This window comes from Equus caballus, chromosome 8 (assembly GCF_041296265.1).
Source record: "Equus caballus isolate H_3958 breed thoroughbred chromosome 8, TB-T2T, whole genome shotgun sequence".
NCBI classification, from domain to species: domain Eukaryota; kingdom Metazoa; phylum Chordata; class Mammalia; order Perissodactyla; family Equidae; genus Equus; species Equus caballus.
Genome location: NC_091691.1, coordinates 46,067,275 through 46,094,598, shown reverse-complemented (window position 1 = coordinate 46,094,598; position 27,324 = coordinate 46,067,275). Strand labels below are relative to the sequence as shown.

General features: G+C 36.3%; 1 protein-coding gene across 11 annotated transcripts in view; it reads right to left on the bottom strand.

Moving 5' to 3' along the window:
- Positions 1-27,324, bottom strand: part of SPIRE1 (spire type actin nucleation factor 1) — a 216,445-nt gene that overhangs the window by 60,716 nt on the left and 128,405 nt on the right. For all 11 annotated transcript variants that reach the window (XM_070220660.1, XM_070220659.1, XM_023648211.2 and 8 more), the window contains 2 exons: positions 14,844-14,921; positions 10,723-10,887 (listed from right to left, as the gene is read on the bottom strand). In XM_070220660.1, coding sequence (XP_070076761.1) covers positions 10,723-10,887; positions 14,844-14,921 — 243 coding nt within the window. The remainder of the gene's footprint in view (positions 1-10,722; positions 10,888-14,843; positions 14,922-27,324) is intronic.

Sequence of the window (27,324 nt, the reverse complement as noted above, 5' to 3'; positions counted from 1 at the left end):
GCTAACCTGAAGCCATATAAACACCCAAAGGATAATACTAAAGTTAGCAACATAAGTAAATATAAAAGCCAATGTTGTCACACTTCTGGTTTGTAACTACTCTTTTCTTCCAACACAATTTAAAGTCAAATGTATAAAACAACAATGATAAATCTATGTTAATGGGCATACAATGTATAAATTAGACATAATTTATGACAATAATAACATAAGTAGGGGGAATGAACTGTAAATGAGAAGAGTTTTTGTACACTATTAAAACTAAGCTGGTATTAATTCAAACTTGATTGCTATGAAGTTATCAATTGTAATCTCCAGGTAATCACTAAGAAAAAAACTAAAAACTATACAGAAAAAGAAATGAGAAGAGAATCAAAATGGTACAATAGGAAAAAAAAATCACAAAAGAAGCTGGCAATGAAGAAACTGTAGAACAAAAGAGATATAAAACATAGAAAATATATATCAAAAGACAGAAATAAGTTCTTCCTTATCAGTAATTAATTTAAGTGTAAAGAGTATAAACTCTCCAAGTAAAGGGAAGAAACTGACAGATGGGAAAAAGAAAACATGATCCAATTATATGCTGTCTACAAGAGACTCACTTTAGATTCGAAGACATGAATAAGCTGAAAGTGAAAAGATGGAAAAAGATATTCCATGCAAATCAGTAACCAAAGGAGATGGGTGGGGCTATATTAATACCAGACAAAATAGACATTCAGACAAAAACTGTTACCAGAGACAAAGGAAAACATTATACATTGATAAAACGGATCAATACATCAAGAAGATATAACAATTATAAATATATATGCACCAAACTACAGAGCCCTAAAATATATGAAGCAAACATAAAAAGAATTCAAAGTAGAAATACAGTTCTTCAATAACAGTTGAAGACTTCAATAATCCACTTTCAATAAAAGATAGAACTAGACAGAAGATCAATAAGGAATGAGACGACCTGAACAACACTATAAACCAGCTAAACAAATCAACTAATATAGAACACTCCACTCAACAACAGCAGGATACACATTTTCTTAAATGTGCATAGAACGTTCTCCATTATGTTAGGCCTCAAAACAAGTCTCAATAAATTAAAAAGACTGAAATCATACAAAGTATCTTTTTTAATCACAAAGAAATGAAAGAAATCAATAGCAGAAGGAGAATGAAAAAGTCCACAAACACATAGAATCTAAAAAAATACTCCTAACAAGCAGGTCAATGGAGAAATTATGAGTGGAATAATAAAATACTTTGAGATGAATAAAATGAAAAGAAAATATAAAGAAAAGACTTCATGGAATGCAGTGAGAACACTGCTCAGAGGGAAGTTCACAGTCGTAAATACCTACGTTAAAAATATGAAAGATCTCAACTCAATAACCTGACTCTATACCTTTAGTATTAAAAAAAAACACAAAAACCTAAACCCATGGCTTGCACAAGAAAGGAAATGATAAAGATTAGAGAAGAGATAAATGAAACAGAACTGAAAAACAATAGACAAAATTATCAAACCCAAAAGTTACTTCACTGAAAAAAATCAACAAAATTGACAAATCTTTAGCTAGACTGACCAAGAAAAAAGAGGTTCAAAATACAAGTATCAGAAATGAAATCAAAGTGGAGACATTACTACAGACCTTACAGAAACACAAAGTACTCTAAGAGAATACTATGATAATTGTACAATAACAAATAAGGTAAATTCCCAGAAAGAGACAAACTACCAAAACAAACTAAAAAGGAAGGAAGGGAGGAAATAAATATGAACATATCCATAAAAGGTAAAGAGATTGAATCAGCAATCAAAAATCTCCCCATGAAGAAAAGCCCAGGACCAGAAGACATCACAGGTGAATGCTACTCAAACATTTAAAGAAGAATTAACCCCAGTCCTACAAAAACTGTTCCAAAAATTAGAAAAGAACGTTAACACTTCCTAATTTATTTTATGAGGCCAGCACTACCCTGATATCAAGCCAGACAAAGACATAGAAAGAAAACTGTAGGCCAAATCTTTTCTGAATATGGATGTAAAAATCCTCAACAAAATATTAGTAAACTGACTAGCAGCATATTGAAAAGATTATACATTATGACTAAGTGGGATTTATCCCATAAATGCAAGGGTGGTTCAACATATGAAAATCACTCAAGGTAATATGCCACATTAATAGAATGAAGTAAAACCCCCACATGATTGTCTTAAGTGACAGAGAAAAGGGATTTGATGAAATCCAACACCCTTTCATGATAAAAACACTTGAAAAACTTGGAATGGAAGGAAATTTCCTCAACGTGATAAAAGTCACTTATGAAAAACCATAGCTAACATCATATTCAATGGTAAAAGACTGAATGCTTTCCCCCTAAATCAGGAATCCAGCAACATGGATGCCTGCTTTTGCCACTTCTATTTGACAATGAACTGAGGGTTCCAGCCAGAGTAATTAAAAGGCTTCCAGATTAGAAAGGAAGAAGTACAAGTATCTCTCTTCACAGACAATACAAACATAAATATGAAATATCATAAATACCCCATCAAGAAAACTATTAGAGCTAATAAACTCAGCAATGTACAAGAGCAACACACAAAAATTAGTTGTATTTCTATACATGAGCAATGAACAATCTGGGAAAAAAATTAAGAGAAAAATCCCATTCACAATAACATCAAAAATGACAAAATACTAAGGAATAAATTTAATCAACAAGGTGCAAGGCTTGTACACTGAAAACTACAAAACACTGCTGAAAGAAATAAAAGAAGACCTAGGGGGCCGACCCTGTGGCGTAGTGGTTAAGTCTGGCATGCTCCGCTTTGGTAGCCCATGTTTGTAGGTTCGGATCCTGGGTGCTGGCATACGCTCCTTGTCAAGCCATGCTGTGGCAGCAACCCACATACAAAATAGAGGAAGACTGGCACAAAGGTTAGATCGGGGCTAATCTTCCTCAAGCAAAAAAAGAGGAATATTGGTAAGAGAAGTTAGCTCAGAGCGAATCTTCCTCACTAAAAAAAAAAGAAGACGACCTAAATAAATGGGAAGACATCCCATATTTATGGATTGGAAGATTTAATACTATTAAGATGATACTACAACATAAAGTGATCTACAGATTCAATACAATCTCCAATCCCAATGGTATTTTTTCCAGAGATAGAAAATCCCATCCTGAAATTCACAGGGAATCTCAAGGAACCTCAAATAGCCAAAACAATTCTGAAAAAGAAGAACAAAGTTGGAGGACTCCTACTTCCTGGTTTCAAAAGTTATCACAAAGCTATAGTAATCAAAACAGTGTGGAATGGGCATAATAGACATTATAGATCAATAAAACAGAATTCAGAGTTCAGAAATAAACCCATACATTCTTGATTTATGGCAAGGATGCCAAGATCATTAAATAGGGAAAGAATAATTTCTTCAACAAACGGTGCTAGGACAATTTGGTATCAACATACAAAAGAATGTGTTTGACATTTACCTTACACCATTTACAAAAATTAACTCAAAAGAGATAAAAGACCTAAATACAAGAGCTAAGAGTATAAAAGTCTTAGAAGAAAATCTAGGGGTAAATCTTTATAACCTTGGACTTGGCAATTGATTTTTTTTAGATATGACACCAAAAACATAAGCAACAGAAGAAAAATAGATTAATTGGACTTCAGCAAAATTAAACATTCTGTGCATCAAAGGATACTATCAAGAGTGAAAGACAACCTACAGAATGGGAGAAAATATTTGCAAGTCATATTCTGTCAAGGGTCTAGTATCCAGAATATATAAAGAACTCTTATAATTCAACAATAAAAATACAAACACCACAATGTAAAAATGGGTACAGGATCTGAATAGACATTCTCCAAAGAAGATATACAAATGGCTCACAAGCACATGAAAACATACATAACATTATTAGTCATTATGGAAATACAAATCAAGACCACAATGAGATTCCACCTCACACGCACTATGGTAGCTATAATTAAAAACAAAAATGGATAGTAACAAGTGTTGACAAAGATATAGAGAAACTGAAACTCTCATATACTGCTAATGAGAATATAAAAGGACATAACCACTGGGGAAAGCAGTTTGGTGGTTCTTCAATAAGTTAAACATAGAATTATCATGTGATCCTACTTTTCCAGTCCCAGGTGTATACCCTGAAGAACTGGAAACAGGTATTCAAACAAAAACTTGTACATGATTATTCGTAGCCACACTATTCACAATAAATAGTGAAAAGGTAGAAAGAACTCAAATGTCCATCAAGCGATGAAGGAGTAAGCAAATATGGTATATCCAAATGATGAACTATTATTCCACCTTACAAGGAATGAAGTACTCCTATAAGCTACAATGTGCATGAACCTCGAAAACATTATGCTAAATGAAAGAAGTCAGACACAAAATATTATATTATTCGATTTATATGAAATATCCAGAATGGGCAAATCCACAGAGATGGAAAGTGGATAAGCGGTTGCCGGGGGCTAGGGGAGGGGAGAATGAGAATGACTGCTTCATGGGTACAGAGTTTCCTTTTGTGGTGATGAAATTATTTTGGAACTAGAGATGGAGGTTGCACAACCTTGTCAACCCTTTGAATATACTAAATGCTGTTGAACTGTACACTTTAAAGTGGACAATTTTATGTGAATTTTACCTTAATAAAAAAAGAAAGAAAATAAGAAAAAATAAGACGATCAGACTCGTACTTTAAAAGCCTTTCATTTACCACAGAAGAAAAATAATTCTTTATGCTTGTAAATACTTTCCAACTTGGATGCACAGTTCTTTGTCATTCTACCACATACCATTATTTCCCAAATACACGATCTTAAGCCTCACCCAGGTGCTCTGATAACATACAGATTCCTAGACCCCAGCTGAGACCTGTTAAATCAGCATCTACAAGGGAATCTACCTTAAGTAATCTACAAGAGGAATCTACCTTAAGTAATTCTGAGTATCAGGTAAGTTTGACTACTGTTTAGTACAATTATTTAATAAAGTGATTTAGCTATATCAAGGGTAACAGGTAAAAGACACCGGTGATAGATCCAATAGAAATAATAATGATCTATAAAGCAGCAGCAACACTTGCTTATGGTAATCAATGATAGGAAATTTTGAATAATTTCTTCTGGATATGGAGGAAAATCACCTGAGATTACGGTTGAGTGCTCAACCAGAGAAAATAAACTTCTAATATGTAGACATTTTTGGAAAAGATAACATTGCCCAGTATTGGCATCAGGAATCACCTCTCACTGTTGGTAAAAGTGTAAATTGGTACAATCCTTCTGGAGAGAAATTTGGCAACATATATTAAATTTTAAAATGTGCATAGTAGTCTTTGATCTATGCATCTCACCAACAGAAATTTAAACCAAGGAAAAAATAGTGCGAGATGTTTGTATGAAGATATTTATCGTAATACTGATTAAAACAATGAAAACTGGAAACAATCTAAATGTCCATTAATAGACACCTGGGTAAATAAGTTACAGTGCATGTACACAAGGAAATACTGTGCAGCCATTCATTCTTCAGAGGAAATTAGAGTGAAAAGGGCTACAAAACAGTACATATAATATGATTCACTTTGTGTATAATAATTATCTATCAATCTTATCAATCAATTAATCAATAAGGAGGAGACTGGAAGAATTTCATCAAGATGTCAAATGGTCTAGGTGGAAGATGTTTAGGAAACTTGCCTTTAATTGTGTCTTTTAAACTTTTTCTACAATGAGCATGTACATAGAAAAAGGACACAGGTTTTGTGGAAAATGTATGCAAAAGCATGGTGTATTACATCTGGGTATAATTATCATCCGTTAGTCACTGAAGACTTGGTTGAAGCACATACACTTACTGATGGCCTCTTATCATTCTAAAGCGTACCCTTACTGTTCCAACCATTTTACCTCCTGCATACAAGATCACAGAATGCTCCTGGTTACTGGCCATAAATTGGAGATGTACCTTCACAAGGTGGTGATGTCCCTGAGATGCTTTTCTCAGCATGTTTTGATAGCACTGGATTTTTCTGCTAAGCTGTAAGCTCCACTGTTTCCACAGCAGTGCAAGCGCTCGGCTGTGATGAGTCAGACTCCTGCAGGGTATGGATGGCCGAGAAGGGAGTGGAGCCAGCAGCCAACATCACCTTCCACAGAGAATGTGCAGAACATTGCCAGACACGGGCAGATGCACCTTACTCAGTTTCTAGAGGTTTGGTGAAAAGGGCCCAGCCCTCTCTTCAGGAACAACACAGCTGCCTTTTGCTCATCACCTGAACCTAAACATATTTTCCAATCTCCTACCATTTATACTTGTGTCATTGCATGACCTTTTCAATAATTGATGTCCCTTGTGGGTGACATCCAATTCCACTTGGTCAAATCTTATTCATTCTTCAAATTCCAACCCCAGAATAACCTTTCATTGGAGCCTCCCTTAACATGTACTTAAAGATCTGGCTGCTTCTTCTATATCTTACACCCACTCTTTCACTCATCATGTATTGGTCTTCCTAACTAGACTGTAATAGGATCTTACATTCATGTTAATATCACCAGTACTTGGCACAAAACCTCAGAGAAGTCTTTGCAAATAAAATTAAAATAAATTTTTGTAAAATGAATGGAGATATAGCCACTCTGGAAAATTGTTTGGCAGTTTTTTATAAACAGGCACTTACAACATAACCCAATACTTACACCATGGATGTTTACCTCAGAAAAATTAAAGTTTACATCTATACAAAAACTTGTACACAAACGTTCATAGCAGCTTTATTCATAATATCACCAAACTGGAAACGACCTATACACCCTTTTATAGGTGAATGGTTAAACAAACTATGGTATATCCATCCCATGGAATACTACTCAGCAACAAAAAAGAGTAAATGATTGATACACATAACAACCTGGATGGATCTCAAGGAATAAGTGCTGAGTGGAAAAAACCAATCTCAAAAGGTTATATTCTATAGTATTCCATTTATATTGAAATATACACTTCATTAAAATTACATGTTATTGAAATAAAATTAAGGAGATGGATAACAGCTCAGTGGTTAGGGATGGGGAGAAGGAGGGGGATGGAAGCAGTTATGAAGGATTACACACAGGAGACGTGAGGTGGAGGAACAGTTCTGTATCTTGTAATGGTAGTTACACGAATCTACAAATGTGACAAAATTTCATAGAATTACGCACACACACGTTTAGTGCTACTATCTGACAGTGGAAAGATACAAGGTTTCCAAGTAACAGAATAATACTATCAAGGCTGGGCCTCAGAAGGATAAATCCAGTAGCAGTATAAAGTATCGGGAGGTTTGGAAGGAGAATGGAATAGAGGCAGGAAGGATGCAAAAGAAAATATAGAGAAAATAGAGAAAGCATTAAGAATACCTACTGACGAACCAGATATGAGGCAAGAGAAAAAAATGAGTGCACATATTTGTAGAAAAAGGTGTTAACAGCAGTCATTTCTATTTTGTGATTACAGAAGATTTCTACTGTGCACTTTTTTTGTATTTGTATCAGTGAAGTTTTTAAAAAATTGTGACAATTATTTTTATAATCAGGAAAAATCTATTTTCCCCAAAAATGTGAAGTAAACAATTTTATTTACTCTAAAGCATTTGATTGACTAAAAGTCATTTAAAAAGACAGCAAGAAAGAAAAGGTCTCAAACTGAAACTAAAAAATTTTAGCCTGGTGAGTAGAAGAATGATGACCTTACATGAACACAGAAAGAGAAGCAATCTGGGATCCAGAACAGTGAGACCAGTCTTGGATATATTTGGTTTGAGAAATCCTGGCAAAGATGCCCAGGACAAAGTTTGGAAAATACAAAGTACTTAATATATTAGAGACAGTTTGGAACTGAAGTCACATCAGTTTTGAAGTAGAGGTGATAACCAAATTCATAAGTTTGTAAGGGAGAAAATGTAGAGCATGAAAGAACTCTAGAAGAAGAGCCAAATCTTGAGTAATTCTTACGTCGAGGGCATGAAAGAAGGCAAAGAAGAGTGGGCAGTGGTTGTCCTCAGAGACAAGGAAGGTGGTGAAGCAGATTCTTCTCCCCTTCCTCCTTGCCTTCTTTCAGGCCTGCAACCCGCCAAACTCCACTCCCAGCTTCTAGTTCTCTACTTTTTCCTTCCCTACAGTCTTGCTCAAATTAAGTCATAATACCAAAAAAAAAAAAAAAGAAAGAAAGAAAAAGCCAGCTTTTTTCAACCCTATGTCTCCTCTAGATGCTACTCTTTGATCTCCTTTCAATTTCTTAAAAGAGGCACATAGACTCAGGCTGTCTCCATTTCTTCACCTCCCACCCTACAATCTGGTTTCTATTCCTTTACGTAATAAAGTAACAAATCATTTCCATGTCACTAAATCCGTTAAACGCTTTGCAGTGCTGACCTTACTTGACCTTCCAGCAGCATTCTACCTTCCTGAAATACTGTGGCCTCCCCTTTGCAGCTGTGACCCTACTTCCACCTTCCTTGTTTTCTCTCTAGTTACACCTTTTCAGTCTTTATTTTACCACCTTCCTCTGCTCTCATCTTGCAAACACTGAGGCTCCTCATGGTCTGTCCTGAACTGTCCTCTTGTCTCATCCTCTGCACCGCCCCTGAGACATCTAGCACATGAGCTGGTCCCTACTCACCTTGCCAACTCCACTCCTCACAATTTCCTACACTCCATTCTATACTTGAATTATGGCAAATTTTTGTTACTGTTTTCTTGTGTCAAATCTCATTATTTCTCGGCCTTTGAACATGCTTTTTGGCATATAACTCCTTCCACTTATCTTATCACATTGTATATGCTTGTCTAATTATCAGTGGCTCCCACCATGCTGTAAGCTTTGTGAGAACAAGAACTGTACTATGTTCTTTTCCCAGAGTCTAGAATAGTACCTGGCACATACAAAGTGCTTAATAAATACTTGTTAAATTAAAGTAAAATTAAGAAATACAAACAACTGGCATATATTTTAAAATGTTTAAATGCACTTGTAACCAAAGAAATACAGAATTTAAAAATGAAAGAGTATTTTCTCCCACTCAGATTGGTCAACCCCAAAAGATATCCACGTTGGTCAAGGATGTGACAAAATGGGCAAAATTATTCTGTTGTAAACAGTAATCATCACAATATATCTGGAAGGCAATTTGGTAATATGTGGGTGGCACACAGCACAGGTTCTGGGATCAGACAGAATAAGACTGAAAATCGGGCTTTGCCTTATAATGGTGGTAAGAACTGGGAAGTTACTGAGCATCTCCAAACTTCGGTTTCCTCGTCTGGTAAGTAAATCAGATTTACTGTGAAGTAAATCAACACAATACTTAGCTGAAATATTGTAGCTTATTAAAATTAATTAACAAACAGCTCAAATAGCTACTTAAATCTATTTATTATAAAACCAAGTGTTGTGTTTCATAAAAAATCTGGATATAATTCATTAATTCATCCCACAACTACTTATTGAGCACAGTATTCAGCAGTTGGCTGTGTGTTAGGCATATGTTCTAGTCATGGGGGATGAAACAGCAAAAGAACTAAGTCCCTATATTTGTAAGGGAGACAGACAGTAAATCTGAAAATATATGGCAATGTGAGCCACTGAAACACATGGGTAAAGATTTTTCTAATGAGGGGACATTTGAGCAGAGATCTAAAAAATGAAGAGGCAAGTTATGCAGACGGGTGGGAAAAGAGAACCACAGGGAGGGAAGAGCAAATGTTGAGCCCCAGGGGCAGGCCAGGCACTTTGAAGACAGTGGCAGAGACCAGGGTGGCTGAGCGGGGAAAGCAACCAGGAAGAGTGGCAGAAGACGAGGTCTGAGAGGAAAACTGGACCCAACTTTGTGGGGTTTTGCGGGCCAAAGTAAGGACATGGAGTCAATTCTGAGGGTGGTGGAGAGCAGTGGAAGGTCCTGAGCAGGGCAATGACATCATTACATTTTTGCTTTAAGAGGTTCACTCTGGCTGTTTTTGGGAAAACAGACTGAAAAGGGGCAAGAGTAAAAGCAGGAAGACCACTTAGAGGCCCCTGCAATAGTCTGAATGAGAGATAATGGTGGCTTGGAATAGAGGGTATGTGAAGTAGGGGTGGTGAGTAGTCAGACTCAGGACATATTTCAAAGGTAGAGCTATCAAGATTCCACTTCTAAGAACGTAACTCAAGGATTTCATTGTAGCTATTTAAAAAGATTCATATACAAGGATACACAAAATAGGCTGCTTATAACCAGATACAAGTTAATTAATTTAATAAATTTTGGTACAGCCATAAGCTGGAAAAGACGTAGTCACTTAGAAACGATGATGTTGATATATAATGGCATTGGAAAATGTTAAGTGAAAATAACTAGTTACAAAACAAAGTATTCTATATTAACCCATTTTGTCCAAATAAAATGTATAGAAAAAAGATTGAAGGTTATACACCATCAGGTTTGCAAAATTTTTCTCTGGGTTGTAAAATTACACATTTGTAACTTTTCTTCTTTGAGCTTACTGTATTTTCCAAATTTTCTACAATGACCATATGTTACTTTTATGAGAAGAAATAATTTTCAAAATATAATACTGAGAAGAATAATTTCAACATAGAAAATTACTGAAAATAACCATCTGAGCCCACTAATAAAGTTTTCTTTGTTACATACCATCACTTTTCGCAAAGTGTATCTTCTGGATCGAATGTCATCCATCAGCATCTCATAAGGAGTGAGCTGATATTCGATGGGCAAAGGGTTGTACTGCCGCTCTTGGACCTTCTTAAGTTTTACTCCATTCCGCAAATCCCTCATCACCTGTACCCAGAATCGAGCCTGAAAGAACCAAGGGTGGAGAGACATCAACGAATAAATAGTTTCCTCTGAGCAGCTACAGTCATGCAGAAAAAATGAAGAGCCTGGATTACAAAACACTGAGTAAACTAAACAAAAATGATTTTAAAAATTAGATTTTAGAGGGGTCGGCCCTGCGGCTGAGCGGTTAAAATTCTGCAGGCTCCTCTTCAGTGGCCCAGGTTTGCAGGTTTGGATCCCAGGCACAGACCTACTCCACTCATCAGCCATGTTGTGGTGGCATCCCACATACAAAATAGAGGAAGACTGGCACAGATGTTAGCTCAGGGTGAATCTTCCTCAAGCAAAAAGAGGAAGATTGGCAACAAATGTTAGCTCAGGGCGAATCTTCCTCACCAAAAAGAAATATAAATAAATAATGAGATTTTAGGATACTAAAAAGTGGGTAGAAAGTCAGTTGAGAATCCACAAACTAGATCTGCTGAGACACCCGGGCATAAACCCTAACTCGGCCATCGTGGTAGGCTGCATTAATGGTCTCAGTTCTTCACGCCTCCTTGTGTCTGCACCCTGTTATGCGGCTCTGCTCACTAAAGGGGAAGAGTGTATCTCCCACACCTTGCCTTTGGGTTTGGCTACCTGGAATAGTGGTAGATATGATGTGACCAAAGGCTTCAAAAGCAAATGCACAATAGGTTTGTCACTCATGCTTCTATTATCACCTTGAGAACATTATGCCTGTGTTGGCATGATGCCCAAAGGCACAATTACGCAGAGGAAGGAAGAGGAACACACAGAGTGGACCTACCACAACTGATTTGCAGGCTCATGAGCTAAGTAAATGTTATTGCTTTATGACACTGTGATTTTATAGTGTTCAGTTACACAGCATTATTGTGACCACAGCTAAGTGACACAACCACCTACTAGCCCCTTGACATCCAGCAAGTTGTGTCACCTTTCTGAACTCTGGCGTCCTCATCAATAAAAGAATGTCATATTTCATAACTTGTTGAGAAGACCAGAGCTGACATACACTGGTCTGTACACAAAAAGTGCTCAAAACTACCAATTTTTATGTTATTGTTATCTTTGCAGAAATTATTTAATATCAGTTTTCTTATCTACAAATAACAGCAAGTTGCCTTGTCTGCCCTTCAAGAGAATGATATATACATGAAGTACTTATAATAACACAAAACATATTAAATATGTATATTATTATACTTTAAGCCTTTGTTTTCCTGCCTATAAACTAAGGTGTCATAATCTCTACTTCAGTGAAAAGAAAATCAATATGATATTTAACTGAAATATTGTAGTTTGTGAAAATTAGTAAGTGGCTTCAAATAGCTAAATTTATCAAAAATTAAGTAATGTATTTCATAAGAATTGTCTACATAAAATAACTCTAATTAAATTTCTCAAAAACGTCCTCAAAAACGATTTGATTTTTAAAAAATGTACACCATTTCTTATTCCAAAAAGGATCTGAGGTACTTAATACTGTGGTATATCCATTAGAAATCTTCTAAAATATTCATATTTTAAACAGATTCTTAGATTCTGCCGTTAAAGATACTCTAACACAATATCCCTAAAATATTTAGATTTCTTTCTTGGGAATGCTCTTGTCCCAACTTCTATTACACATTCCTATAAGATCCAGTTCAAATATCATCTCATCTTTTAAAATACTGTCTCTTCTCTTAACCTCCTCAGGCTTTAAGAAAACTTGACACATGAAACTCTGAATTCTCAAAACAGATAAATTAGGGAATGATTACTCCCATTAGAAGCTTTTGCTATAATTTATGAAAGGATTCAAACAGATTTTTTTTTCTGGGAAAGATTCACTCTGAGCCAACATCTGTTGCCAATCTTCCTCTCCCTTTTTTTCCTCCCCAAAGCCCCAGCACACAGTCACACATTCCAGCTCTTCTCATGTGAGCCGCCACCATAGCATGGCTACCAACAGACGAGTAGTGTGGTTCCCCACCCAGGAACTGAACACGGACCACCAAAACAGAGAGCGCTGAACTTTAACCACGAGGCTATCAGGGCTGGCTCCAGATATTTTTATGTATCCAGTTCTTCATGTATTATTGTTTGGCAAAAATTTTACCTACAACTTTTCAGAAATTAAAGTCATAGTTATTATATAAAATAATACACAACTGTCACTATATGTATTCCTAGAGATTTTATCATTTACCCCTTATTCCACTAGGGAGATTCTGAGATGTTTAGATTCTGCCATTAGAGATATTCTAATTCTCCCTCATTCTATTTCTTATTCTTTCATTTCATTCTAGTCTTTCTGGGTAATTTGTTTTGGTGATCTTATGAGAAAAGCTGATGATCAAGGCAAAGGCAATTCCCTTTGGAGTTAGTGCATCATACCGGTTTTTAAATGAGGCTGCCTTAAGGCAATAAATTAAATTTTTAGTTCAAGTTTATACTAGCTGTTTGCTAACTTCTGAACATCTGAAATTATTTATTTGGCTTCAATGTCTAGGAAAACAAATTTAGAAATTTATTAGGTAAGATAAAATACACCTAGGGCAACACTACCACAGTATTCTCCTATACAAAGGAAACTTGATAATCAGCATTATTCTAAAATGACAAACACTACTAGCTTATAAGACAATATAGGCTACTTGTTTTTTAACCTTACTCTTAAATGTTCCAGATTAATATGATTCCAAATATCTCAGTAAAAATATCATCAATAAGTTAAGAATAATGCAAAGAGGAAACACCCAAATGATCATCAACAGAAGAAAGGATAAACAAATTGTGTCAAGTCCATAAAATGGAATACTACTCAGCAATAAAAAGAATATAAACTATTGATATGGGCAACAACATGATGAAATCTCAAAAGAATTATGCTGAATGAAAGAAGCCAAGCAAAAAACAGCACATGATATTTGATTACATTTATACAAAATTCCAGAAAATGCCAACTAATCCATAGTGACAGAAAGCAGATCACTAGTTGCCTGGAAACTAGGGAGGAGGGAGGCAGGAAGTGGGATTACAAAGGTGTATGAGACAACTTTGGGGGGTGACGATAGGCTCATTTTTTTTTATTTTGGTGATGGTTTCATGGTATGTATGTGTGCGTGTGTACATGTCAAAACTCACTGAATTATACTTTTTAAATATGTGCAGCTTATTGTATGTTCATTACACCTTAATAAAGCTGTTAGAAAAGAATACGGCAAACAATGAAAATCTAATATGGTCAAAAGCAACTCATTCATATCCCCAAATCTGCATCTTTTCCTATTCCCTCATTTAATGATGTCGTTATTTATCCAGTATCCTTAACCTGAAAAGTAAGAGTCCTAAAATGTGTCTTCCCACTGACAATTGGACATACCTCAGTCTAACTTCATGACATTCACTGTCTTGTCCCCAAGGCCATCATGCCTGCCTGACTCTAACTCATATACGAGGGTAGGGACACTTTGTGTCACTAGGATCTAGTACCATGCTGGAAAAACAGGAGATACTCAAAGTGTGTCGTTGGAATACACTGCAATCATCTGTTCTAGAAATCCGTCTTCTGTTTTATGAGGGCAAAGACCTCATATTATTCATTCTGCATCCCCAGGGCCCTAATCCACTAACCATTCATTGGATAAATGAACGTATTACATCATATATTCACACCTTACTCTGAAACAGAGCTTAAACTTTGACTTACATACAAGAGTATACTAAGGTATTAATATAATTAGAAAGGTCAATAGTGAAGACACCAAAATTCTCAGAGACGCTGGAGTGGTTCTAATAAAATCACAGTTTTTAAAAATGGGGAATAGTTATTTCCTCAAATTTAAGACTAGGCATTCAAATTCAAATAACATAAATTCGTACGCAGTCCTTAATAACTAGCATTTTAGAAAACATTATACTATTTCTTCAACACTAAACAGAACAGAGAGAATATCCAGCTATCTTACCCAGTCAGCGTTTTTCAGGTCCTCTAGGTCTGTGTTAGATTCATCGCTCTTTTCCATTTCTTGAATCTTCTTAAGATTCTACCAATTAAAATAAAAATAAAACATTTAGGAATAAAATTTTCATTAAGCTAACTTCTCAAATTAAGATTTCTTACAGATACCTTCAGATAAAATATATACAGAAGAGTTACTGACACAGATAGTCAAGAATCTACTCTGTAAATTTCAGTCAGTGGTGAACGAAAACAGATACAGTCCTACAGAGGGATGAACTGAGACTGTTCATTCTAATCTCCTTTTAGGCCCGTGGTTAAACCTTCAGTCACAATATTAATTCACATCTTCTAAGCTGTATCAACATCTCCTTCTCCCTCAACCTCCATATTCAATCCATCATTAAATCTCATAGATATTACTTCCTTCCTTTTTTTTTTTTACTTAAACCCTCTTTTTATCTCAACTGCAAATCCCTTAATCCAAACACCTTCTTATTTTGCCTGGACTTCTCAAGTGGTCTTGCCCTGCCTGCCCTCCTCTCCTCACCCCATGCCCGGTCTCTTTCGTTGCCTACTTCTGTCTTCCTTCAGATATCAGGCTCAGCAGGATCACCAACTCTTCAGGGAAGCCTTCTCTTCCTCCCTGATTAAGCCAAATGTTCCTGTCAGACAATTTTATAGCACCATAAACCTTTCCTCTACGGTTCTTATCAACACTGTAATTTTACATTTGTTTGTGGCTTCCCACTAGAACCCATGAGGCAGAATTCTATTCACAAAACATTGGCACTTTTTGATGTTCAATATATATTTGTCAAATAATTTAATGAATAAATTTCAATATAAAATGCTTTTTATTTACTTTTAATTTGATGTATGTATATATTGCAAAATTATTACCACAGTAAGGTTAGTTACCACTTCTATCACCTCGTATGATCACTTTTATTTTGTAGTGAGGGCATTTAATATCTACACTCTTAGGAACTTTCAAGTATATAAATCAAAATTGTTAACTATAGTCAACATGTTATACATTAGATTCCTGGAACTTATTCATCTTATAACTGGAAGTCTGTACCTTTTTAAACTGTATTAATTCAACATTTGCAATTTTAAGAAAATCTTGATAGGTAAAACATATATTCACATATTAATTACAAATCTGTGTTATACCATTCCTACTCACAGTAATTCAACCCTAATATATTTTACATTTCGCTGAGCCTACTTGCCTGACTGTATTTGGACTGAGTTTAGATGCATTGTATAAAACCCAGCTTATTTTATATGAAAATAATGAATACTTAATATGAAACATTTCTAAACCATTTATTTTTAGCTTCTCAACATCTCAGATTAACCATGTGCAAAATAAGAATAACACCACCTGCTTTTTTTGTACTTACAATGTACAGGAGTATTAATACACAAAGAATAAAATTACTCTGAACTTGAAGAAAATGTGGTATAAATAATGCATTATTTCTTCTCTCCTTAGGAAAGAAATTAGGAGGAAAAAGTATTTCTGATTGTTTCAGAATGTGTTTCCATAATTATTTTTAAAAGAAAAGTCAGGTTTCCTGTTTGAGACTATGTAATAAGACACTGCCACTCCTGAGTCATGGCCTTGTCTAAGTTACCCTCTCTGGGCCTCCTGTTCCCCACCTTTAAAAGGAAGATACCACCATCTACCTCACAATGTTGTGAGTATTTAAAAAATAATCAGTTAAACATAGCAGAACTTCGCACTTACAGCTTCTGGGGAAAAGCAAGTCCCAAAACACACATATCCGAACTCTCCTCTGTACTGCCCCAACCCCACTCCCTATTCCTCACCCAGAGCTTTGCCCTTTTCCAGTGGTCTTGGCTGCTTCTCTTGGCTGTAGTAGAGTGCTGGGGCAATAATAACGGCAGCTAACAAGAGCTAAGCCTTCAGGCAACCATCATTTAACCCCAACCACAACTTATGTTACAGGAGAAACTGAGGCACACAAAAGCTAAGTGACATGCCGGGGTTCCCCCAAAGGCTAGTGATGGAGCAGGATGCAGACGGAAGTGACACCAGGGTCTCAGACATGAGATAAGACGTGGAAGGGACACCAGACAATGAGAAGAGTGCTCCTGTTGGGAATGTAAGCATCCTGATGCTACCCCCAATGACTTAGATAATCCTCAGAAAACAGCTGGACAAAGTTCTACTCTATTTCTGCTAAAGTGAGTATCTGTGAAGTGATACTATAGGAAAAAGAACAGAATTTATGACTTGTAACTAGGCATTGCAGATAATGGGTGTATAATATTTGGTGTGACATTATGTCCAAATCTGAGTAATAATCATTATTACTAAGTTAGGACTCTCAGTTTTCTATCTTTAAAGATGTACCAGTTGTACTGATATATACAATATTTCTGATATTCGAAATCCCTAATTTTTTTGCTAGGTATTATTAGTTAGTTATCTTTTAAAAAACCTCTGATGAATTAAAGCAACAGTTTCCAACCCAAGTCCACAATCTTCATGAAGTATCAAAAATCAGAATGGAGCAGAGAGGAAAGCAAACAGGAGAGGCACATGTTATTTTGTTCCTATGATAACTGTAACCCAGGCTCCACCCCAAAAAGAATCAAAGATGACATTGTGCTGACTAGGAGAGTCTTCCTTCTAGTTTTTTACAGTTAAAATGGTGGAAGAAGAACGATGTAGGAGGTGAACTGCCTCTGGGCACCCTGGGACTCTATCAGGCCATGATGTCTACCAGCAGCACCACTATCCCCTCCCTCTGACCCAAAAATGAGAACTGAGAATAAGTACCTCCTCTCCTACAATTTCTTCCCACTCCAGCCTTAGGGCATTTTCACTGGCTGTTCCTTCTCCCTAGAATGCTTTACCCCAGATATCCACATAGCTAATTCCCAGGCATCCTTCTCATTCTTGCTCCAATGTCGCCTTCTCAATGGGGCCTACCTTGACCATCCTATATATATTCCAAGCCCCATGCCCTACTACTAGCAATTCCCCTAGTCTATATCTTTTCCCAAAGCTCATCCTGCCTTTTAACAGTCTATATGATTTACTTAATATGTTTACTGTTTGCCTTTCCCTAACTAGATTGGAAGCTTCATGAGCAAGTAATTTTGGAGTATTTTGTTCATTGATGGGCTCCTCAAATGCCTAGAACAGCGCCTTCCACGTAGTAGGTGCTTAGTAAATATCTGTTGAAGAATTAAATACTTTCAACCAAGAATGTTCAAATACTTAAATCTCTTCAATAGCTCATATCAAGTCAACTTTAATAAGAAGTCCAAACAAAGGGAAAATTATTCCAAGGAAAATCTATTTTCTTCTCTTAAATTCAGAACCCCCTAAAAGGGTGGGAAAGAGAAATCTTATCTATGCCACACAGAAACACGTGTTCTCCAGTTCAGGGACATAAATATGCAAGCCAAGCTTACATTACATTTAAGTGTCTCATTCAGTCAATAGATGATAAAATAAATAATACTACGGCCAGCTCTGGTGGCCTAGTGGTTAAGTTTGGTGCATTCTGCTTCAGTGGCCTGGGGTTCGGTTCCCAGGTGCAGACCTATACCACTTGTCTGTCAGTGGCCATTCTATGATGATGGCTCAGATACAAAATAGAGGAAGTTTGGCAACAGATGTTAGCTCAGGGTGAATCATCCTCAGCAAAAAGAGGAAGATTGGCAACAGATGTTAGCACAGGGCAAATCTTCCTCAGCAAAAAAAATAAATAAATAATACTAAATAAAGCAAATCAGTAAATAAAAAGGAAAAATACTGCATGCCTAATACCATACAGAAGAAATGAAGTAATAATGGTACCAAACAGGTCAAAAGGATTCAGTAAGTAGCAAAATAAATTGGTTTGAAACCTTAATGCCTGAGAAAATCAAGTATGTACACATGGACCAACATGCTAACAACACACCTTTTTCCTATCCAAAATTAAGAGTGCAGTGCTGGGGGGCCGGCCCCATGCCTGAGTGGTTAAGTTTACACACTCTGCTTTGGCAGCCCAAGGTTTCCCTGGTTTGAATCCTGGGCACAGACATGGCACCGCCCATCAAGCCATGCTGAGGTGGTGTCCCACATAGCACAACCAGAAGGACCTACAACTAGAATATAGAACTATGTACTGGGGAGCTTTGGGGAGAAGAAGAAGGAGAAAAAAAAAAAGATTGGCAACAGATGTTAGCTCAGGTGCCAATCTTTGAAAAAAAAGACTGCAGTATGTGGCTATTCATGCCCATTTTGAACTAAGTTCTTTCTGTCATATTTCCTCCTTCACCTAAAGACTGATCCCACAGCAAGCACTATAGTGTTTACCCAGTGACCTATAAACCAAAAGATAATGAAAAAGATAAAAAAGAATCTTATCTTTACAAGCCTATATTGTTTTTTAAAATTTCTAATGGTCTCTAGGGCCTTTTAGGATCAAATCAGGAGAAGGCCAGACAAACAGTAGAGATACAATAGAAGATGGGAGGTCTTTGGCAAGATGACCAAAGATTATCTTTTTTTCTTGATTCCTAACTGCTACTACCACAAAGCTGACTACAGTAGGTCTCTGAACTGTTCTTCCTGCTTCAGTTTCTTCCTCATTTGGTTTATCTTTTCAGTTCCCTATGATGGGTTCGCAGGGTCTCTGCTGTGGCCCTCAAACTGGGGTACCGGGACTTCTCGTCAAACATTTTAACTTGCATTGAACTATATATACACCCTCAGTGGGCACCCATTGTTTTTGTGTAGAAACGCTTTCCCTCCCTTCCTTTGATAAAAACCCTTCTTTCTGTTGGGGAAACGCATCTCGACGGATTGAGTAGGGCCGATCCCCTGCTTAGCATCTCACTGTCTACTCACAAGGGTGAGGATACCACCTCGACCAGTCAGGGCAGACCGCCTCCCAGCCATGGTGATTGGCTCCCAAGTGGGTACGTGATTCTCTATCTTCCTCCAAGACTTTTTTGCCTCAGTTAACAGAAAAGACTTTCTGCTGGAGTTACTAAACTGAAAGAATGTGAGGTTTGGGCTGCAGACTGTCATCTTACCTGGCTTTTAGTAAAAGACTGTCCTGGGGACGGAGAGAGAGAAAGCCAACTCTGTAATCAACTGTGCCGAAAGCTAGCTGTGCCCTTAGACTTCCCAATTATGTGAGCCAATAAATTCCTCCCTCACTCCACCCCTGCTAATTTGAGTGGATTTCTGTCACTTACAACGGAAAGAGATATATTTTCTTATGCCCTTTTAGCATATGGCCCCTTTCCCATCCAACCTTAATTTTTACTATTCTCCCACGCATCCCTGACTAAATGTAGTCAGGATGGTCTCACTGTTATGCCTTTACATATCTCTACTTGTGCTGTGACAAAATCCCTATCTCCCTGCTACTAAAAAAAGACTATATCTATTCCTTTTTTTTGGTGAGGAAGATTAGCCCTGAGCTAATATCTGTGCCAATCCTCCTCTATTTTTTTGTTTGTGGGACACCTCCACAGTGTGGCTGGTAAGTGGAGTAAGTCTGTGCCCGGGATCCAAACCTATGAACCTGGGCCACTGAAGCAGAGCATGCGGAATTTTAACCACTTGGCCACAGGACTGGGCTCTATCTATTCTTTATACATTGAAGATAATTTAAATAAATGGTCCAAGAATTAAATGTTTCTTTATTTTTCTGAACAGTAGCACAAACTGTAGGTCAGATACTTATAACTGCACAACTTTGGACAAATTACTTAACTGCTCTAATCTTCAGTTTGATTTTCTCATCTGTAAAATGCACGCATCAGATACAGTCTGAGAAATGTGTCAGTAGGTGATTTTCTCATTATGCAAACATCATAGAGTGTACTTACACAAACTTAGATGGTACAGCCTACTATACACCTAGGCCATATGGGACTAATCTCTTGGGACCACTATCATATATGCAGTCTGTCATTGACTGAAACATCATTACATGGTGCACGACTGTAATAATAACTACCTTTTGGATTTTGTTAACATTACATAAAATAATACAGAAGAAATATAAAATTCAGCCTGGCTCACATTAAGCATTTAGTAGGTATTAGTTATTATAAGCCAATGATTATCTATGAGGATTTGATTGTGAATACTTTTACTCCATCACAAAAACATTTTATTCTTTTACCAAATGAGACCTCTCTCTAGTGTCTTCATGAAAAAAAAAATCCTGATTCAGGAATAAATCAACATAAAATAGTTGAGAATCTATATATACTATAATTGAACAAGCTTGAATAAATATGCAACTAGAAATCTCAAGTTTTCTTGTTAACAGCAAAAACAAATGAGTTATTTGAAAATAAATTACAGATTTTTCTAGTTTTAGAGACAAGCTTCTGTCAAGTAATAGCCTAGCTTCTGAATAATTCTTTTTGCTTGTGCAAATGTAATAACAGATGCCAACCTGTGCTTGGAATATGGTAAGAAAGTTCTAATTGAGAGTGCCTACATAGCAATTAACTTTCCCGTTTCTGACATAACCAGTCTCAAACTAGCAATTAGAACTGCTCCATGCCAATATTTTCAGTTCCTGGCATCTTAAAAAAATAATTAAATAAAATCTACTCTGTGAATCACAAGTATATCAAATGCTCAGAGAATAATTTTAATTTATTTGTGTAGGTTCAACATCAGTTCACATATAAATGACCCTTTTTAGATTAAACCACTGTCGCTCACAAATATAGTCATATATTAAAATAATACTTTAATAACAGCATTTTAATGATCACCATTTCCCTCCATATTGTTAACCATTTAAAATCATTCATCATTTAATGGTATTCCTCTATTAATGGGTATGTGTTTTCAGCTAGAAACTTTTAAATGTGTAAAAAGGAGTATGTTTCAATAATTCCTTGAACAAACCTTTGTCTTCCCAGTTAAAATATGCTAATATATTTTCAAAGAAATGACTGACTTAGAGACTATTAAATACATTTCATGAGTGACAAAGTCACCAATATAAACAGTCTATAATAAATAGAACACATATATCAGCCACATTGATTAAAAGCCACAATGTCCTTTCCCATTCAGGTATTTTTATCACACAAAAGCAGGAAAAAGGACTTTATCATCATATCTACCAGCCCCAAATTAATATTTTGGAAATTAGGGTACAAAAAACCCCCGAGGGGATAACAGCAGTTCTTCTGATAATTGAAAGTGTTCCATGAATATTAAAGGGTTAATGGATAATTACTGAAGAATATGACTTTTTCTTAAGTATGGTTTTTTTTTTTTTCTGGTGAGGAAGACTGGCCCCCAGCTAACATCTGTTGCCAATCTTCCTCTTTTTCTTTTCTTTTCTCCCCAAAGCCCCAGTACACAGTTGAATATCCTAATTGCAGGTCATTCTAGTTCTCCTATGTGGATGCTGCCACAGGATGGCTTGATGAGCGGTGTTTAGGTCTGTGCCCAGGATCTGAACCTGTGAACTTAGGGCCACCAAAGTGGAGTGTGCAAACTTAACCACTTGGCCATGGGGCCGGCCCCCTGAAGAATATGATTTATATTTTCATCAAGCATTATGGCACTTTCCTAAAGATGTAACATGCTCCTTCTCCCAGAGGGGTAGGACAGGGAGAGGGTAACTACAACAGATATGAGAGAAAGAGCATTTTAGCTAATGTAAAATGTGAAGATACTAAACTATAAAACGACATTCTGTGAAGCTTAATTTGAATTTATATAGTTCACTACAGACATTAGGAAAAGTATAGGTGAAATCATCAAAATGAAGGAAATTCATTTCTAGATTCTAGGAAAGGAATATCATTCCTCCATTCTTCCAAGATTTTTGTTAACGCACACACACACACACACACACACACACACATGCTGAGTGTTTAATGACAGTCTCTGCCCCAAGTAGCTGGATATGGACTCACAGTATCTCCCTAAAGACATCTGCCCTTTCAGTTTGTATACTGATCAACTCTTCACACCTATAAAAATGCAGTGATGATCATTATAAAATGGTCATTAAAACATCACAGACAATATCTGCAAATTATATCACAAAAAGCTATTTTCTTAATAAATAAATACAAATCAGTAAGAAAAGATCAATAGTCTACCAGAAAAATGGGCAAAACATATGAATAGGCAATTGACAAATGCAAATGGTTCTTAAGCATATGAAAAGGTGTCCAATCTCATTCATAAGGAAAATGTAAACTAAAACTATGAGATATAAATTTTCACCTATCTCTTAGAAAACACATTGTGAAGATATAGGAAAACAGATACTCTCACATATTTCTAAAAAGAGTATCAACGAGTAAGCCTCTATGGAGGACAATTTCATAATATTTTATGAAAATTATAAATGCACAATTCCTTTGACCCAGCAATTCTACTTTTAGGAATTTGTCCAAATATATGATAACACCCATGAAAAACAGGTTGAAAGCTATCCATTGCAGCAGTTTGTAATAGCAAAATATTGAAAGTGACTTAATAGCTGTCAATAGAGGTCTGATTAAATTAATTATAGTATATCACGACAGAATATTATGAAGACATAAAAGATGTAAACACTATGTACTATGTACTGATATGAAATGATCTCCAAGATATAATATTAAATGAAAAAAGTAAGGTTCAGAACAGCATAAAAAAGGAAGAAAAAAGTACCGATATGTTTTTGCTAGTTATATAGAAACTATCCCTGTAAGGACAAAGAAGAAATTAACAATATTTGTTGCCTGTAGGGGAGGGACCATGTGGCTAGGAGACAGAAACAGAAGGATGCAATTTACTGTAATACTCATGTACTCCTGGAGTTTGAAGGATGTGAATTTTTTTATTTGTTAAAAAAAAGTTAAAGAGAAAAAGTTACAGGTCCTGAAAGGGAGAAGAGTCCTGATATGATCCTCTAGGTAAAAGATTCTTCTGAAACATTTTAACAGGGAGAATCGCGACAAAAGCAAAGATACCCAAGGCAGAGAGGGTAATTTAATCATTGCCGATGAGGTGAGCGCTCCGCACATTTACAAACATTCACAAAATAATGAATCAAATAGAAAAAAGACAGACATTGACAAGGACCCTGAAAAATTACAAATGATGGATGACCTAATTAAAATGAACGAATGACAACCTTACAAACAGACATCTGGATGGTCGATTGTTTAAAAAAATAGTATGTTCACCACTTGGAGGAATATGCATGTACTTTAGCTGTAGGGAGAAATTTCTAGCTAACTTAAATGCCACAGTTTTATTAGTGGAGGTGTCGGAAGCGGGCAAGAGGAGAGGGGGCAGGGAGTATGAGAAAGCTGATTAAAACACACTTCAATATTCGACGGAGACAGATGTCTGTGGCTTTATTTTTGTGAGTGTATTCAAACAGAAGATAGTCTGAAGCTATGTCATAAGCAGATGCCTTAGTATGATTCAATGTGTTCATTGGCAATGGTACCATGCAACAGGTAGATTTGGCTACTGGCTGATAAGAGACGGTGGGTGAGAAATATCTAAATTTGATTTTTTTCAACCAGTTGCAGGTTATAAAATGTGGTTATTTGATTTTAAAAAAGACAAAAAAATCATTTCATAACAGCCTAATCAATTCCCAAAACATTGTTCTTCCCCCTAGAAACAGAAGATGCTTTATATATACATATATAATATTCCAATTTAAGTAAAATATTTTAGTAATAGTCTTATTTAAGATAAACTGAGTTCAAAGATTTCATCAAGAAATTATGATTCTTGTATAGGACTAACTGAAATAATATATGTAAATAATTTAATAAAGTATCACAGTAGTAGTGATTATATAGTGTAAATTATACTCATACAATCTTTTGAAAATTCATAATGAGCCATGCTTATTTCCAATTCATCTTCTTACCCCATAATTTCAATGTCTGGTCAAATATTAGCAGCTAAAGATAAGTTGACTCTAATCTGGGCATCTAGAAACTATCCTCCTATCATAGGATTTTGTTAAACTTAGGGTAAGATTTAACCATTAAGAAGAATTTGACTGATGAGATTTAAAATAAATTCACAGGTAAGTGAGAATCATGTAAACATTTAGAAAGTCAAGATATTGGTATAATACTAGTTTTAAAGAGAGGTAGCTATTTGTATTGGTGGAGGAAACAAAATGTTTCATCCCCTAGGTTAGGCGCTCTTCTTAGGTGCTCCCACAGCGCCCCGCATTCACTCGCCGTAGCCCTCGTCACACTGCTGGAATGGCTGCTCCTAGACTGTCATTTGTGCTTGAGCATCTTGTTCACCACCGTATCCAATGAAAATGGAAATAATAATAGCACTTAATACATGGCTTGTTGTGAGAACTACATGAATTAATGCATGTAAAAGTCTTAGAACAGTATCTAGCACAGAGTAAGTATGCAATAAATATTAGTTATTATTAATTGTAGTAGCACCTGTCATGTAGGAGACACATTAAATAACCACTGCATGAACGAACGAATCTTGCCAAGTGATCCTAGTTCTTTTAAATCTAGTGCTTCTTCACTCACCAGCGTTTGCAATAGCTAAATACAGCCATTACGTTCTTGAAGTCTTCACCAACATCTCCCAGTTCCTTCACTGTCTCCCCACATCGAGGTTTATAGATACTTCCTTCACATTCTGAGCTCTTATCTCAAGATCCATTTTTGTTGTTTGTCACTATTTCTGAAACATTAAAAAGGAGCTCTAACCCCAATTCTTTCTATCACCATAGGGAGCTAGCTTATTCCAGTTTGTTAAACCGTGCTTCAGTTTTCCTATCTCTAAGATGAGGTGGGAGGCAAAGGGTAATACTACCTAGTTAACAGGAATATCATGAGGATTAAAATGCTCACATAAGCAATGAATAAGACATACTCAGGGATTATAAATGTTTAAGTGAAAGTAACATAAATTATCTGAGCTCAGAGCTGCTGCTGAGAGTTTTGGATCTTTTTTTCCCAAAGCAAATAAACTTCCTTAGAATAGAAATCTTTGAAAAATTAATAAAAATCAAGTAGCATTCAATCTCAACCCCCTACTCTTGAGATTCCCACTTTGGACAGCAGAATAAATGTGAGGGGATGGCTATAGGGAACTTCAGGCTGATTCTGTTCTGCTCTATTTCTTCTTAAATGCTAACATGTTAAACACTTAGGGAAAATCCAACCCTAGAATAAAAATGTGATATTTATTAAGTTAAAAAAAACCCATCTCATTGATGAAGGGCCCTAGTGTTGCCCTAAACTGAGCAAGCGTTCTCTAAGCAAGGAAACATACCTAAAAAGACTATAAGAGTATTGTTCTAGATCACTAATTCTATGACAGGGTTGGCAGTATAAACTGGGTCTTTACCTTTAAGAAGTTCACAGTCTAGCGAAGAGATGTATGTAAATGATAATTACAATACAATGTGACAAGTGATAGAAGCCAAATCAGAATGTTCTATGAATGAACATAGAGAAGAAAAAGCATTTCAGAATAGTGGACATTTGAGTTAGGTCTTAAGAATAAGTAGGCATTTTCTAAGTGAGAGAAGAGAGGAGAAGGACATTTCAGAGAGGTGCAGAGGTCCTACGTGATCAGGGACTGAAGGAAAGATAACAGAAGACACATATATGGAGGGAATAGTGAAAAAAGAGTCCAGACAGGTCAGACTGGGGCCTGACTCAACAGTCCCTTATGTCATGGTAGGGGTCTAAACTTTCCACCTACAAGTATAAAAGAGTTGACAACATCTTTAAATAGGGGTGTAACACCGGAGGATAACTTTATGTGAAAAGGTAAATAACATGAGGAGGCTCTGCCACAGCCCAGGCAAGAGATGCTGGACCACTGCAGGAGGAAGGCATAGGCAGTGAGAACACGGAGGAGGCTCTGCATTCTGGAGACAATCAAGTGTCAGCGAACCAAAACTCAAGATAGGTGGTAAGAAATCAGATCTACAATATCTGAACCACACATTCTCTAACTCATTCACCACTGATCAAATATTTACAGAGGCCCTATTACACGAGGGATATAGCAGTGAATTAGAAAAAAGGTCTCTGCCCTTAATTAGAGTATATTCTAGAGGCAGCTGTCAATGAGTAAGAAAAGAGACCAACGAGACAACAATAGACTGTGATGATTTTAAAGAAAAATGTTAAGTGTGATAAATATATAAGGGTGATTAGTGGAGGCCTGAAGAGGTTCCTTTCAGCTGAAGCCTGAAGGATGTGTGTAAATTATTAATAAACAGAAACCTCATTAAATTGAAGTCAAGAGGCCAAAAGGGGGAGCTCTCATGCCCCACCTTGATAGCGGAGCTCAGCAGGAGCTCCTTCAACAAAAGAAAGACTTCCTCTTCAGGATCACCAAGCTCAGCCAATGAGAAACCATCACAACTCAGCCAATGAAAAGCTACTACACATTGAACTCCCAGTCTCCTCCAACAGATTCTGTGCTTACAACAGAGGGCCCT